Source organism: Ostrea edulis, chromosome 10 (assembly GCF_947568905.1).
Source record: "Ostrea edulis chromosome 10, xbOstEdul1.1, whole genome shotgun sequence".
NCBI classification, from domain to species: Eukaryota; Metazoa; Mollusca; class Bivalvia; order Ostreida; family Ostreidae; genus Ostrea; species Ostrea edulis.
In genome coordinates, this window is record NC_079173.1 from 12,707,701 (window position 1) to 12,723,069 (window position 15,369).

The 15,369-nt window shown below is 34.2% G+C and overlaps 1 protein-coding gene across 1 annotated transcript; it reads right to left on the minus strand.

The window, feature by feature from the left end:
* Positions 1 to 4,463: 4,463 nt before the first annotated feature.
* Positions 4,464 to 6,917, minus strand: LOC125659473 (toll-like receptor 2). The gene has a single exon (XM_056152464.1). It carries the CDS (start codon positions 6,672 to 6,674, stop codon positions 4,464 to 4,466), a length of 2,211 nt encoding a protein of 736 aa, XP_056008439.1. The 5' UTR covers positions 6,675 to 6,917.
* Between the last annotated feature and the right edge of the window lie 8,452 nt (positions 6,918 to 15,369).

Genomic DNA, 15,369 nt, shown 5'->3' on the forward strand with positions numbered 1-15,369 from the left:
AATACATAAATACATGTATTCAGAAAAATCGCATGCATGCATTGCAGGACTATAGCATTTGTGTGTTTTAACGTTTCTGTAACATGCCATAATGATTATACTTTGAGGCTTGATTGTAATTTATTCATAAATATTTTCATTTCGTAGATCTGATGCAATGGCCATACCGCTGTACGTAGAAATTTCAAATTCAAATGTATTCGATAAGATGTTAGTATGCATAAATCAGTAAAATTCGTGTTGAGGTTTTATTTGATATGATACAATGTCAATATACTGTAATGCATTAGTAGGATATGCAGAAGGCAAGAATATAAACATTTTCTTTTTTCATTTTCAGTATCAATATCTATATGATCACGAAAAAACAGTATATAATTTATATCCGGATTCATTTATACCGATTTAGATATCAATAAAAACAAAGCTGCATAGTTTGGGAGAGGGGTTTCTAACGAGTCTAATGAAATTAAAAGAAGGAACCCAACATTTCCATTCAAACTACTGTAGATGTACTTCAAAATGAATTCATTTCTGCTCTGACTGAAAGCATGATTCTAAATTCGGGAACGAATCTTGCATACAAAATAATTAATAGGGGAACACATAAATTCGAGCTCCTTTGGAATTTAATGAAATGTAGATATGCACCTTTCTTTCAACACGAATTGATATGTTGTTTCAGGCACGAAAACAGGGGGTTGGGGTGGGCAGGAAGGCTGGTCTGCATTCCCCACTTTTTTTGACAATTTACTTTCCCCCCGTTATTTTAACATACAAAGTCAGTATTTTCTACATGCACAGTTCAAACTATTTTTTTTTTAAATTTGTAATGAATTCAATTATAAGCATCAACTCCTGTAAGTTTCCAATATATTGTCAATCACAAATTTTTAAATACATGTACATCTGTAGCTGGAAATTTTAATGCTTGTAAGCTTACATTTATATAAGTGATCAATTTTCTTTCCTTCTGTGAAATGATATTTTTTAAATCAAAGTAGGACGGTCGCTGGTCTCTCTCTCTCTCTCTCTCTCTCTCTCTCTCTCTCTCTCTCTCAATGAATATGGACATACAGAGACCGTAAATAATTATGTGGTTCCAAAAGAGACAACAAAACTATATTTTCGTTTATAAATTTCCTTTCATATGTGTCTTTGTGTAATGAACTGTTTATTATGGATTGCAAATGTAATACACGCATTTGCACACAGATGTATATTTTCGATCATTATTCCCTTATTTGTATATCCAAGTTTGTATATGATCATCGAGAAAATTTGAATTGTGCACGCAATATATCCAACCAGATATTAGATTTCCGATTTCTACAAACTGCAAAACCTCGACCAGAAAAGCATTCAAAACAGGAAAATTTTTCGACTCTGACATTTCCCCTGATTGAAGACACCCTGTTTGGCACGGGTGAAGTGTGTCGCAGTCTGTATAATGGAATGAGAACGTGTTGTAAAGTTCTAACGAGATACAAATGGAGTTTATCATTTTGTTTCGTGGATTTATCAGAATAAAGAGAATCTAATATTTTCGGTAAGTGCACATCTCCGATACCTGTTGAATAGACGCCCGTATTTGATACTTTTTTTGGCGATTATACCTTGTGCATTGCATATTATGCATATGGCATGCACCTTTATTTTGCAAGAATTGATAAAAATAATATGTTTTATGCTCTTTGTCGATTCCATTCTATCAGTATGTAATTGGCAAATGAGTTATCCGCATTTATTTTATTAGAAAATGCAAATACTTGCATGCACTTGCAAGTATGCAAGAAAAGCTTCTTTTTTTTTTGCATTTTTGTCTAACTTATCTAAACTTCCAGAATGTTGCATTAGTATACAATCAATATTTTGTAATTTTGAGCAAAGCATAATGTTTTAAAATGTTATTTTATTTGTTTCTCATTCCCTATATATTACTATCGGAGATGTGCACTGGTCGAGTCCACCTAGAAAAATCACTCAGGTGTGACAATCACATTTGGGGTATATACGGGTAGAGTAAACTAGGCTACCTGAGAGAAATATGGCGGATAAGATGAGAAAGGTGTACGTATTTATTAATTCATGTCAGCTTTAATATGCATTTCCAATAAAATATACTTGTATCTAAGTATGAGGCACTTGTGTTTATTTTTAAACATTAAGCCGAAATATTGCCGTTTTAATTTTTGTGACAACTGACCAGTTTTAGCGAATGTAGATTTTGACATTGACAATACCGGAAATAGACTTGAGTTTAAATATTCAACCTCGTATGTTTGAATCTGCACCCGTTTTGAAATTACCAAATAGCGATACCCTTGACTCTATCTCATCGGAGGCAGAGGAATATGGAAATGACTCAGCTAGATATTATTAATCAGACCCGCCCAACCCAGAAGAGAATTGGTGACGTTCTATCAAAAGATAACCATTGTATTATGGAAAACAAAAACAGAAATTAAAATTAAGTAGAAATAAATTGTACAATAGGCATGAAAACCGACTCCTGATATACAGTACTCGTCATCATTTCATTTCTGCGCTATATATTTAATTAAGAAGCGCTTTAAAAAAAACTTACTGCCACATTATTTGTAGGTCCCTTTTTATGGATATCATATTGTAAAATGCAGACTTGTTTGTAATTTGTTTCATATTATTTCAAAATAATTTCATCTGTAAGCATTAAATAATAATAATACCATATTTATATAGCACCCTTTTCATACACTATGTACACTCAAAGGTACTTTACAATGCATATATACCTTACAAGGGAATGTTATACACATAATACATAGAAAATAAATAAAACATTAAAAGCTGTACCTATCCTCATTGTACATATAAAACATGAAAACACAAGATACCATAAATATGCTAGATAAGAATAAACATCAGTTTCAGGGCGTATTAAAATATAATGAAATACACACACACACACACACACCATATAATGTCTCAGGTATAATACATTAAAACATACAATTCCCTTTATATATATATATATATATATATATATATATATATATATATATATATATAACATCACAAAATGGTACTCGAAAGCTAAGACACACAGTCTTTAGTTTTCACAGTTTTTCACAGAATCTAAGCTACAGGAATGACTGAAATGATAGAAACTAGTCCTGGAAAACTTGATGGAAAAAATGTGTTTTCAGTGACTTCTTGAATGCACACAGTATACTACAGCCCCTTACATGTTCTGGAAGGGCATTCCACAGTTTTGGAGCTATTGTTCTGAAACACCGATCTCCGTATGTTACGGTTCGACTTTTTGGAATAACTAAAGTGACTGATTGTTTTATAAACCTAAGATTTCGGGTAGGCTTATATACCTCTAGTAATTGTTTGACATAAGTTGGGCACTCATCATGTAAGGCTTTGTAAGTATAAGTAAGTATCTTATATTGTGTCCTATACTGCACAGGTAACCAGTGTAGTTCTCTTAGTATTGGAGTGATATGGTTGTAACGAGAGGTCCTGGATATGAGACGTGCGGCAGTGTTCTGAATATGTTGGAGCTTGCTCAGGACTTTCTTTGGAACACCAACCAGGAGAGCGTTACAGTAATCTAACCTTGATGTAATTCGGGAGTTCACAAGAGATTTAGTTGCTTCTGTTGTTAAATATTTTCTGATGTGGCCTATTTGCCGTACCTGTGCATAACAAGATCTGCTGACAGAGTTCACTTGTTTCTCCATATGCAAGGTGAAGATAACGAACAGTGATCAATCTCATAACTCCTACAAGCAATACAAAATAGATAGTTGGGCAAACACGGACCCCTGGACACACCAGAGGTGGGATCAGGTGCCTAGGAGGAGTAAGCATCCCCTGTTGACCGTATGTATGTATGTATGTACATACGTTTGTATGTATGTATGATATACGTTTGTGTCTGTGTATGTATTGATGTATATACGTTTGTGTGTATGTATGTACATACGTTTGTGGATTTAGCTTAAGTGTAGTGCTTGGCGTATTTATATGCAGTTTTTGTTGTTTTGCTATTATTATCTGTTGACATTACAATATTATCTAATTTATTTACCTTTATCCTGAGGAAGGACAGGTTGTACTGAAAATTTGACAATCTGGTTGTTCGTGACGTTCGTCATTTTCGTGCTTTATATATATATATATATATATATATATATATATATATATATAAAAGCACGAAAACCCAACAACACCCTACTTTCTTAAAGTGTCGGATCTGAGAAAATACAAGGCCAGTAAAGTAAAAGCACTGAAAAGGCCACCAGACTGTTGGTTATAATATATATATATATATATATATATATATATCTATATCTATATCTATCTATCTATCTATCTATCTATCTATCTATCTATCTATCTATCTATATATATATATATATATATATATTAACTACAAAACACACCACGAACATCTGTGTCATTGTATCTGATTAATCCTTAATAGTGGTGATTAAACGTTTGAAAAATTTTGCTTGTTTTTCTTCGGTTTCATTTTCATTAAACACCAATGGTTTGATTTTCCACCAAATGAACAAGATGTCTTTCGGAAGGTCTTCAATTTGGATTCCATCCTTGATGATCAGAACAAGTTTCGCGTTAGTATGAATTGCATGTATTTTTGCGACCTGAATTTCATAGGATCCCCATTCAGATTTAATAAAGCGCCCTGTTATAACAAATATCACATATTTGCTCATGTTAACAAATTTAACCACTTCTTCTGCATAGGGACTACCTGGGTCAAAGTCTTTATCTTGCAGTGCGATTCGAAGATTTTGTCCATTTAATGCTGGGTAAAGTGTTGAACACACCCAAAGAAAATCACTGGATGAATACGAAATGTATGCGTCATATGCAGGTGCATCGCATGTAGTGTTTATCGAAAAGCTTTTCCTCCAAAATAATCGGATTCTCAACATTCCATAACGCAGGATGATTCTATATCGGTATGAAATTGCAAATGTTACAAGAAACAGAAATGTGAACGACAGAGTAGAAGTGGATATTTGCATCCACAGCCTTGAAATACATCGTAGTTCCAGTGAACGCAAATCATCCATCACACTTAATAATGTTTTGTTTGCTTCCTCAATACAGTAGGTCTCGTTCAAATGAAGAAATATTTCTCGATGATCAGACATCCAGCGCAAGGAATCAAGGGCATTACAGAAACAATCAAAGGGGTTACCTCTAACATCCATTTGCACGCGTTTTAAATGATTCAAGGTAATTATAGCTTTTGTCGAAAAGGATGAAATTTTGTTGGATCTCATTTGAAGAATTCGTAGTGACGTAGCAACACGAAGAGCATCTGGAACTGTAGTGAGTAGATTGTCATTTAGTAATAACATTTCTAAGGAGAATGACTGACTTTGAAAAAGGTTCGGATGTAAATCTTTTAAGGCGTTCTCTGAGAAATCAACCACCTTCAATTTGGCAGGACCGTTAAGAAATTCACCCTTCACATCTCTTGTTAGACCGACATCAAGATTTACATCACTCATGTAGAGTTCCGACAAGGAGTGCAAATCTTTCAGAAATGCTACATATAAATCTTGACATTTCACACCAGAGAGATCCATGAACCACAGCCGAGGTAAAAACAATCTGATGTTGTTCTTCGTACAAAGGGAATAACTTGTGTATCTAAAATTGAGGCGTTGTAAGTTAGCTCCATACACATGGATATATGATGGATTTGGATTAACGAACGTGTTGGAGATGTCTAAAACTTCTAAGGAAGTTGACAGTGTCAAATTGAATGAGAATTGTTGACTCATTAGTTTACGGTTCGTACTGGGAAATGAATTTGAACCACAATAGCTCTGGTGACTGATATTGACGACTTTGATTTGCACTGCTTCTAGAATGGCAATTATGAACATGGAGTTACGTAAGTGATTAAGTGACAAGTCTATCCGTTCAATACATCTCATAAATATCGAGGATTTCATTGTCTCTATACTAATACTATTGGTGTCCTTCAAACTAACAGTTTTAGCACAGACGTTTTTCAGATACTTTACATCATTTTCATTCAGAATCATGGCTTCTCCAGAGTTAGGAAAAGTTTGATAAAAGTTTAAATAGTCCAATGTTTTAAATTGTAGTCTCATCAGTGATTTCAATGCATATCGCATGCCACAAAACGTTTGAAGGCGCAGGCCTTTTAAGTTAGGAAACGCCCAAAACAAATCTTCGTTGATATTTTTGCACGGACAATCGTCACTGAAGATGAAGTGTACATATTCTATATTGAGGTCAGCAAGGTTTTTAAAAGATTCATTAGTTATATGAAACGAGATACCAGAATCAATCTCCAATTTTTGAAGATTTTTCAAAGTTTGATATTTTGAGGAAAAATACAGGTTTGTTGTAGTAGCGCTCATTGATAAGTTTCTCAGGGACGAAAGACGTTCTATTTCTTCGTCAGGAAATCCTCCACTAGGATATGGGTTACCATTAATTTTGAGGTCCTGAAGAGAGTTCATATCTTGAAATGTTCCCTTTTCTATGGATCCTTTGCGAAGTTGGTTTGAGCTTAGATCTAAAATGCACAGATTCGGCAAATGTTGAAATGCGTTCTTCTTGATGTGATTTATTCTGTTCCAAGGAAGGTAAATAGCTTTCAAAGTGTGCATTCCGGTAAAGTCGTCATCCTTCAGATTTTCTATCTCATTGTCAGAAAGATCAATGGCTGTGATATTTGAAGCAGTGCTTCTTGGTACAGATTTCAATTGCTGATGTTGACAATTGTACACGTCACCAGTCGAACCGCATATATCCAAAGATCTAGTTATTATGCACTGTGTATGCACACCATACAACAACAGAATTGGAATAAGACCTGCCGTCAAAAGAAACAATCATGCATATCAAAATCCTTCTGTTGAGGACAAAGTAAAATGAAACAACGTATAGGAAAAAAAGAAGAATTGGGAATTTCAAAAGTTGTGAAAATAAAGACATATAAATTCCTTTGTGATCGTAATCCCTAGTCATATGAGTATGCTTTCGTTCCATTCGTATAGTGTGGGGACAGAGACTGAACACACGATTTGTGTTTTAAGAACTTGTCATTTCTTGATTAACCGTCATTAGCATTGCATTTTTCATTACATTGATACAAATTCGCTGGAATGATTTTCACCTTGAATGGAACGCGGCTGAGTTAAGGCTTTCCTCATAAATAGCAGTGCTGTAAAAAATGTAATTTACCGCACTGGCACATTATATGACGTCACAATGAAAAATACGTCATGATGAAGGTCATGACGTATATATCTACATTCCTTTTGCGGTTGGAAATGTCAAAATATTTTTTCGTTATTTACCCTCGCTGTCAAACAATAAACTGCAATCGTGTAAAAGTTTCTGTCAAATGGGTTATATTAATTCTCTTTGATATTGAAATATTTTCAATTTACATATATGCTAAAGTAATATCCATATTGTATTGTGATCTTGATATTGCCCCTAATCTGCACGTATATAGTGACTTTCACAATGAACTCATTTGCATAAACAGTGTTTCCGTACATACAAATTTCATCATGGCACGACACCCCGAGGATTTTGAGTGAAAGATGTTTGAATTATGTGACATGTGAACTTCAGTGCAAAAGGAAAGTTAGGGGAGCAAGTTGTGGCTTCAACAGAAAACATGCTTTTCAGGCTAGATTCAACTTCGTATATGCAAAAATCGCCGCATCTTGCATATTCAATGCAAAAATTAGACATGTTACAAGTCACGATAAACTTGCTCTCATCACTTTTCAAATTAATAAATTAATATGTTTTGAAGTAATATTAACTTCAACTTGCATTGATATCTGGATATCGTGCCAATGGAACGATTTATACATACACGGTACGATTTGATCTTGATATTTGATCACGTGATATACAGCTGATGTAGAGACCGTCGGTCTGGTGAAAAATGTATGGGAGGTCAATATCTACTTAATTATATATGCATATTTTTGTATATAAGGGTCGTGTGTACAGAGTTTGTCAAAAATTGATCTGCTTATAATGGTTTTTTTTCCTCTGACATTTTTATGGCCCTACTCAACACAACTGCGAATATTATAGAGAATACTTTTATTAGAAACTAACCGCAGATGTTCCAGGTATCCATTCTAGACATATCAAAGACTGTGACTTAACTTGACGAAATGTTTCAGAAAAGAAATATTTCCAGTGCCTTGTTCCACTGCTACATCCAGTTTTTGGTCACAGTTTGAAGAACTTCCTATACCGAATACGACAGGGTAAGATTTCAAAGAAGCTCGATCCGTCTCAGATTTTTTCCGACCTCTAATTAAACCGACAATAGAGAACTATTTGGCAGTAACAATTAATTCGTTATGGATTTAAACCAAGAATACCTGTGCATGTAAAGTTTAGAATAACCCAACCTGGGTGATTTTAAAACTTCCTCTTACGTTATAGAAATAATTACATAATTGAGACGGCTAAGTACGACCAAGTACCTACATTTCGTGATACACTTCGTAAAGCCAAAAAATCAGCATTATTCGTTGAAACAACCTACGATGATTTCTGGGCTTCCGGGCTTGATAGAGCTGGTACAATCCACACCCGCCCCTCGGCGTGGCCGAGGTAAAATAAGCTAGGGGAAATACTAGGTAACGTTGCAACTTCTCGCTCAACTGATAAGCGCTCACAGCGATCTGTCTCCGCCCCATGACCGTCAAAAGAAGCAGCTCAACTCAACATCTCGTCCATGCTCAGTGAATTAAAAACACAGCGAAAAAACGAGAGCTCCAGTTCTAGAAAGACTTCACCTAAATCGTCGCACGTCGATAAAAATGGTTAGAATCGCCTGTCTTTAATGGCTGAATTGACTTTCCTGTCGACTATAGACCTGGCGGCCGTTTCACTAAGCGATCGTAGATCGTAAACGTACGATTACGTTTAAGATCATTTGACTCGCACGTATACGAGCGTTTCACGAAACCTATCGTAGTCGTAACACTTACGATTGCGATTTACGTCTGACTTTTTAGAACTCTTTTCTCTATGGAGGTAGATTTAAAATTAATCCTACCATGAAAAGAAATATTCATTCATTATTTCCTCATGGTTTTAAACATATCCTTATCGTCTGCAGTAACCCATGCAAGTTGTCAACAAAAATAATGGAAATTTTGAGCCCGATCTCTAGTGTAACGTAAAGAAAATTCCTAGAATGTTTAAACAATTGATAGAATAATTTTTATTGACTTTCATGTAACTAAAATGGGGGTGGGGGTGATATAAGAAATAACATAAAAGATTTACATTTTAGAATTTTAAATGCCATGTATCGATCTGCTCATGTGAGCCAAATTTCCATCAATAAGTAAACTATGTTCAACGGATTAAAAAAAATGAATAAGAAAATGAAATTATATTGATAAAAGCAAATAATAAAATGAAAATAAAATTGCACACAAGAATAGGAGATTTTATCCTGCATCAAAACATGGATATGTACGTACTCCGGCGTTAAATCATTGTTGTAAAATAAGCTGTAACACTAATGACATATCTAGTCACTTATTTGTATAAATTTCAAACAAATCATGGGCTCAATTTGTCTCTAAAATGACTTGAAATTTATTTTCCCCATGCGTTTGTCTTTTATATATATATTTTTCCGTTTAGGCATGTAAGCATATGCTAACTTTCGTCTTTACGTGATGATGTATAATCCAGATCATTTATTAAAAATTATTATTGATATTACACTTTATGATGATTGATTTTTATATTGTTTAACGTCCCTCTCGTAAATTTTCACTAATATGGAGACGTCACCATTGCCGGTGAAGGGCTATAAAATGTAGGCCTATACTCGGCGCTTACGGCCATTGGGCAGGGAGGGATCTTTTTCATGGTACACCTGCTGTGACACGGGACCTCAGTGTTTGCAGTCTCATCCGAAGGACCGCCCCATTTAGTCGCCTCCTTCGATAAGCAAGAGGTACTGAGGACCTATTCTAATCCGGATCCCCACGGGAGTGCACTTTATAAAAAGGGGTCGGAACCCCAAGGGTCCGATAATGACCCTTCCCTTGTCTGTGTATACATATAGGTCTAGTCTGTATGTTTAATTTCTAACGACCTTCATAAAACTACAGAAACAATGCACTTGCAAAATTGGGATTTTAACCCCTCTCCCATTACCAAATCATTTTATTATCATATTTTCCTTAAAATGTGCATGTATTATGCAGTTAGTCAGTTGCATCAAAGGTATTGATCTGACGGGGGGAAAAAGCTGAGTACGTCGAATCGCAACGTCTCGGATCATTAAATCAACTGTTTCTAAAGAAATTTAATTTCTGAACATGAGAATAATGTCTTGGATCCTCTCTAATGTTAAATATACATGTGATCTAACGGTGATGCAGGCATATGTAGCTATCTCCCCATATCTGTTCTCGTTATTATTACATGCAAAGTTTGATATATTGACTAACCACCCCCCCCCCCCTCACTTTATAAAATATGAATTCTTGCATTGTCTTTTTATTTATTTCAGCAAACTGGTAACAAGGGCTAGGCCCGTTTTGGACCCGAACTTTGTGATACAATGAATTTACTCTATTTGTGGTATCACAGAGCCCGGGCCCAAAACGGACTTGACCCCTGTGAGACTGACATTTCTGTGGTTGTGCGTAACAAAGAAGGATAACTCTAATTGATTTAAGATTCGGGCTCGGACTGTACAATATTTTTGTGCAAAAGCAGACTGCAAGTCATTGTGATTGTTTTCTTCCTCCAAAGTATAAACAAACTCAGTCAGGTAAATACTACCACAAAATGATCTCAGGCGGGCCAGCATGGCGGCCATATTGCTCATTTACGTTCATGTAGGAGCACTTACGATAGCCCTAGACCACTCGTAGGGTTACGATCAATATTGATCGGAAATCGCAAATCGTAACTTTTAGTGAAACGGTCTTACGTGCTACGTTTACATTTAAGTCTACGTTTACGATCTACGATCGTTTAGTGAAACGGCCGCCTGATAGTGAACAATTCTAGGGTGTGTGTGATAGGTATACCTATTAATTTCTTGCATTACTTTACTTTGCAAAGTTGTGATGGCTACGTTAAAATTTATTTCAGTTAACAAAAGAGGTTTAAATTCTAAAGAAAAAAGAAATAAATTTTATAGTTGGATTTCAGATATAAAGATTGATGTTATTTTTATACAAGAAACTCATTATGTAGAAAAGAATCTTTTTCAGTACGATTGTTCATGGAAAGGAAAATCTATACATTGTTTTTTGGACTCTACATTTAGTAGAGGGGTGTCTATTCTATTTCAAAAAGAACTGGATATAGATATAATAAGTATACACAAAACCAATGATGGTCGAAAACTTTTGATCAATCTCATTATTGGCGATATAGCATATAGTTTAATTAATATTTACGCACCAAACAAACTTCTAGGATAGCTTTTTTCAAAGGAATGAAAAGATTTATTTAAAACAATACAAATAATCTAAGTAATATCATAGTATGCGGAAATTTTAACTGCCACATGGAAGTACCGTGTAACAGTGATAAGAGTTCAAAAATTTTAAAAGAAATTCTAACACAATTAGATTTAAAAGACGTATGGAAAGAAAAACATGACATACTTGATGGTTTTACATGGTGAAGATAACGAACAGTGATCAATCTCATAACTCCTACAAGCAATACAAAATAGATAGTTGGGCAAACACGGACCCCTGGACACACCAGAGGTGGGATCAGGTGCCTAGGAGGAGTAAGCATCCCCTGTTGACCGGTCACACCCGCCGTGAGCCCCATATCCTGATCAGGTAAACGGAGTTATCCGCAGTCAAATCAGTGTGCCAAGAACGGCTTAACAATCGGTACGAAACATGTCAGACAGCATTTGACCCAATGCGAGGTTGTATTGACGAACTAGATCGTTATAACGACCATAGAATTTGCGAAATGCTGACTTCAATCGAGACTGTTGAAATCCCTGTACCATCAACTTGTTTGTCAGTAGCTTACCTCGATTTAAAAACTGACTATACCCAGAACAAGCTCTTGCATATCGAATCAGTTGAGATATATAAACACCATATCCAGGTGATAATGGAATATTGCTACATAAATGTGGGAAGTTGACGATGAAGAAGCTGAAATCATCCCGTTTGTCATACAGTTGAGTTGTCAGTTTGCCGTTGGTGTGATGCAAACAACATACCAAAGAGTCGCATAGATTTTATATTTATTAGTGCACATATATTAATGAGAGTAAAACAAGTAAGTCTTCGTAAAATTCCTGGTACTCATAATAACGGAACGAGAATGTCAGATCACAAAGTGTTGAAATTAGATATATGTAAAAACTTATACGGTACAAATTTTGATGCACCAAATGCGCATTTCGACAAATAATGTCTCTTCAGTGATGCTCAATATATCTATACACACCAAATAGTGAGGAAACGGTTACTGGAAACTCATTACGTCACTTTTAAAATGTAACGAATATAAAAGACAAGTCAACAAATTAATAAAAGATATAAGCGATAGTGAAGGCTCTTCTACTAATAAATGGGAAAAATTAAAAATATCGATTAAGGATCTGTCCATATCATTTTCTATTAAACGACAAAAAACATATAAACAATTAATATCCAATATCGAGAATGAAATAACTAAAATTGAAGATTTACTCCATACATTAATTGACATGAATAAAAAGAGAGAATTAGAAAATAGATTAAGCAATTTGTATGATGGAAAATCTCTGGGAGCATAGCTTAGATCACGGGCAAAATGGGTTAGCGATGAAAAAAAAACCCACAAAATATTTTCTCGATCTAGAAAAGAAACGCCAATCACAAAATTATATTCATGAAATAATAAAAGAAAATGAAAAGCTTACAGATGATGATGAAATTCTTGGTGCAATGTGCGACTTTTATGAAAACCTTTATACATCAAAGTCAGCTTGGAATAAAGACATCGATCTATATTTAAATTATATTGATCTCAACAAGTTATCAGATACTGATAAAGACATTTGCGATATCTTCCCCTCTTTAGCCGAATGTAAAGAAACAGTTATAAATATGAAATCGATTTTTCCAGGTTTAGACGGAATACCTAATGAATTTTATAAATGCTTTAAGACCAACTATCTCTGCTTTTTATGATATGAGAAAGAAGTAAAAAATATACAACATGCTGATGGTATGACTTTAACTCTGAAAGATATATAATCAGTTAATCAGGCTTTGTACACAATACACAATTTTTACATTCATGCAGGCTCCAAGATAAACATTAATAAAACCGAAGGCATTCTTCGTGGTCCTTTAAAAAAATCTTTTTATAGAAATAATGGGAATACATATAACAAATGGGGCAGTCAAATGCCTAGGTATTTACGTTGGCCATGATAAAATTAAATGCTGTAACAAAAATTGGTTGAAAGTCTATCACAATATAGACACGTTATTTGAATCTTGGAAAAGAAGAAAATTAACATTATTTGGAAAATGTACCGTTACAAACACACTAGCTTTAACAAAGCTTATTTATTTAGCACGTATTTTGGAATCGCCACATAGAGACTATATAAAAAACCCCGAATAGACTAATATTTAATTTCATATGGAACTAAACTGAAAGGATAAAACGGAATACCATGATTGGAAATGTTAGAGATGGAGGATCGGGTATAAAAGATGTTGAATCGAAGATTAATGCCCTAAAGGCTTCATGGGTCCGCAAATTGAAAGAGACAAAACATTGTATTTTGAACTACATAAATAGTTATCTTACTCCTAATAACATAGATATAAATTATCTGACAATGACTACGGAAAACAGAAAAGAAAACTACGAAATAATACGGACAATGCCTTTGTTCTATAAACAGGTATTTACATGCTTTAATGCGTGTAAACAAATACACGTTGATCACAATAATGTACAATTTCTTACACAACCAATATGGTCAAATCAGAAATATTCATATAAAGGCAAAACAATCTTCTTTCCTAACTGGTCTAAAAGTAATATACTTTATGTCAAGGATTTATTCTCAGATAAAGGGCTTCTTATGGCACCTGAGGATATAATGGAATTATTAGTAAAAAATGATAATTGGTTTTGTGAATATAAAATAATAAAATCAATTTTCAAGAAATACGAGCAAAAGTACGACTTCACCATATGTAGACATCTAAAGATCTCAATAAACAATCACTGCCAAAACAAACATACAGCAAAAGACTTTTATAACACTTTTGTAAAGAAAAAGTTTCAGGTGCCAGTCATGCAAGCAAAGTATAAAAAAAAGAATTTGATATAGCCAACAGTCACTGGGGTAAAATATACATGAATAAAGTAGAAATGCTTCAAGACAAACAATTGCAGAATTTAACTATAAACTGTTCCATAATATACTTTCAAATAATTAGTACAGTAAGAAAATCAATAAAAATACGACCTGCAAGTGTAAAACGGGTAGCGATAAGATTGAGAATTCAAAACACTTAATATTTGATTGTGTAAATGTACAGATTATATAGAAATTAGTCAGTAGTTTCATGGGTTTTGATGTAAAATGGAAAAAGGTCATTGGGTTTTTCTTTGTCAGAAATGAAACAACTGTAGTATTCAATTTACTTTTATCCTTTATAGCTCTAAAAATATACAAATATAAAATGTATTGTAGACTTGAAAATATTGATAAAACATCTGAAGGAATTATATGCAACTTAAAAGCATGTATTTCACAATATTCAGAAATACTATTTGCTACTGGCAATACAATTTTTTTTTCATTTTTTCAAAAAGATTACTAAATCTTAGAGAATGCAAGGTGAAGATAACGAACAGTGATCAATCTCATAACTCCTACAAGTAATACAAAGTAGATAGAATATCATCATTAAATGTCATAATCCCACCCTCTGAATGGGGGGGGGGGGTGCCCCTCAGTTGAAGATCTAGAGGATACTTTCATGGACTATTAATAATTGTGTATCCTCTTTCATATGTGGGCCTTTCAATTAATTATATCATTACTATCATCACTAGCTACATTTGTGTACAATATAATTATAAACCTATAAATAAAAGGTGAAGATAACGAACAGTGATCAATCTCATAACTCCTACAAGCAATACAAAATAGATAGCTGGGCAAACACGGACCCCTGGACACACCAGAGGTGGGATTAGGTGCATAGGAGGAGTAAGCAATCCCTGTCGACCTTTCTTTGAATATGTGTGTTGCATCATACATGTGTAGAAGACACATAAATGAATGTATAC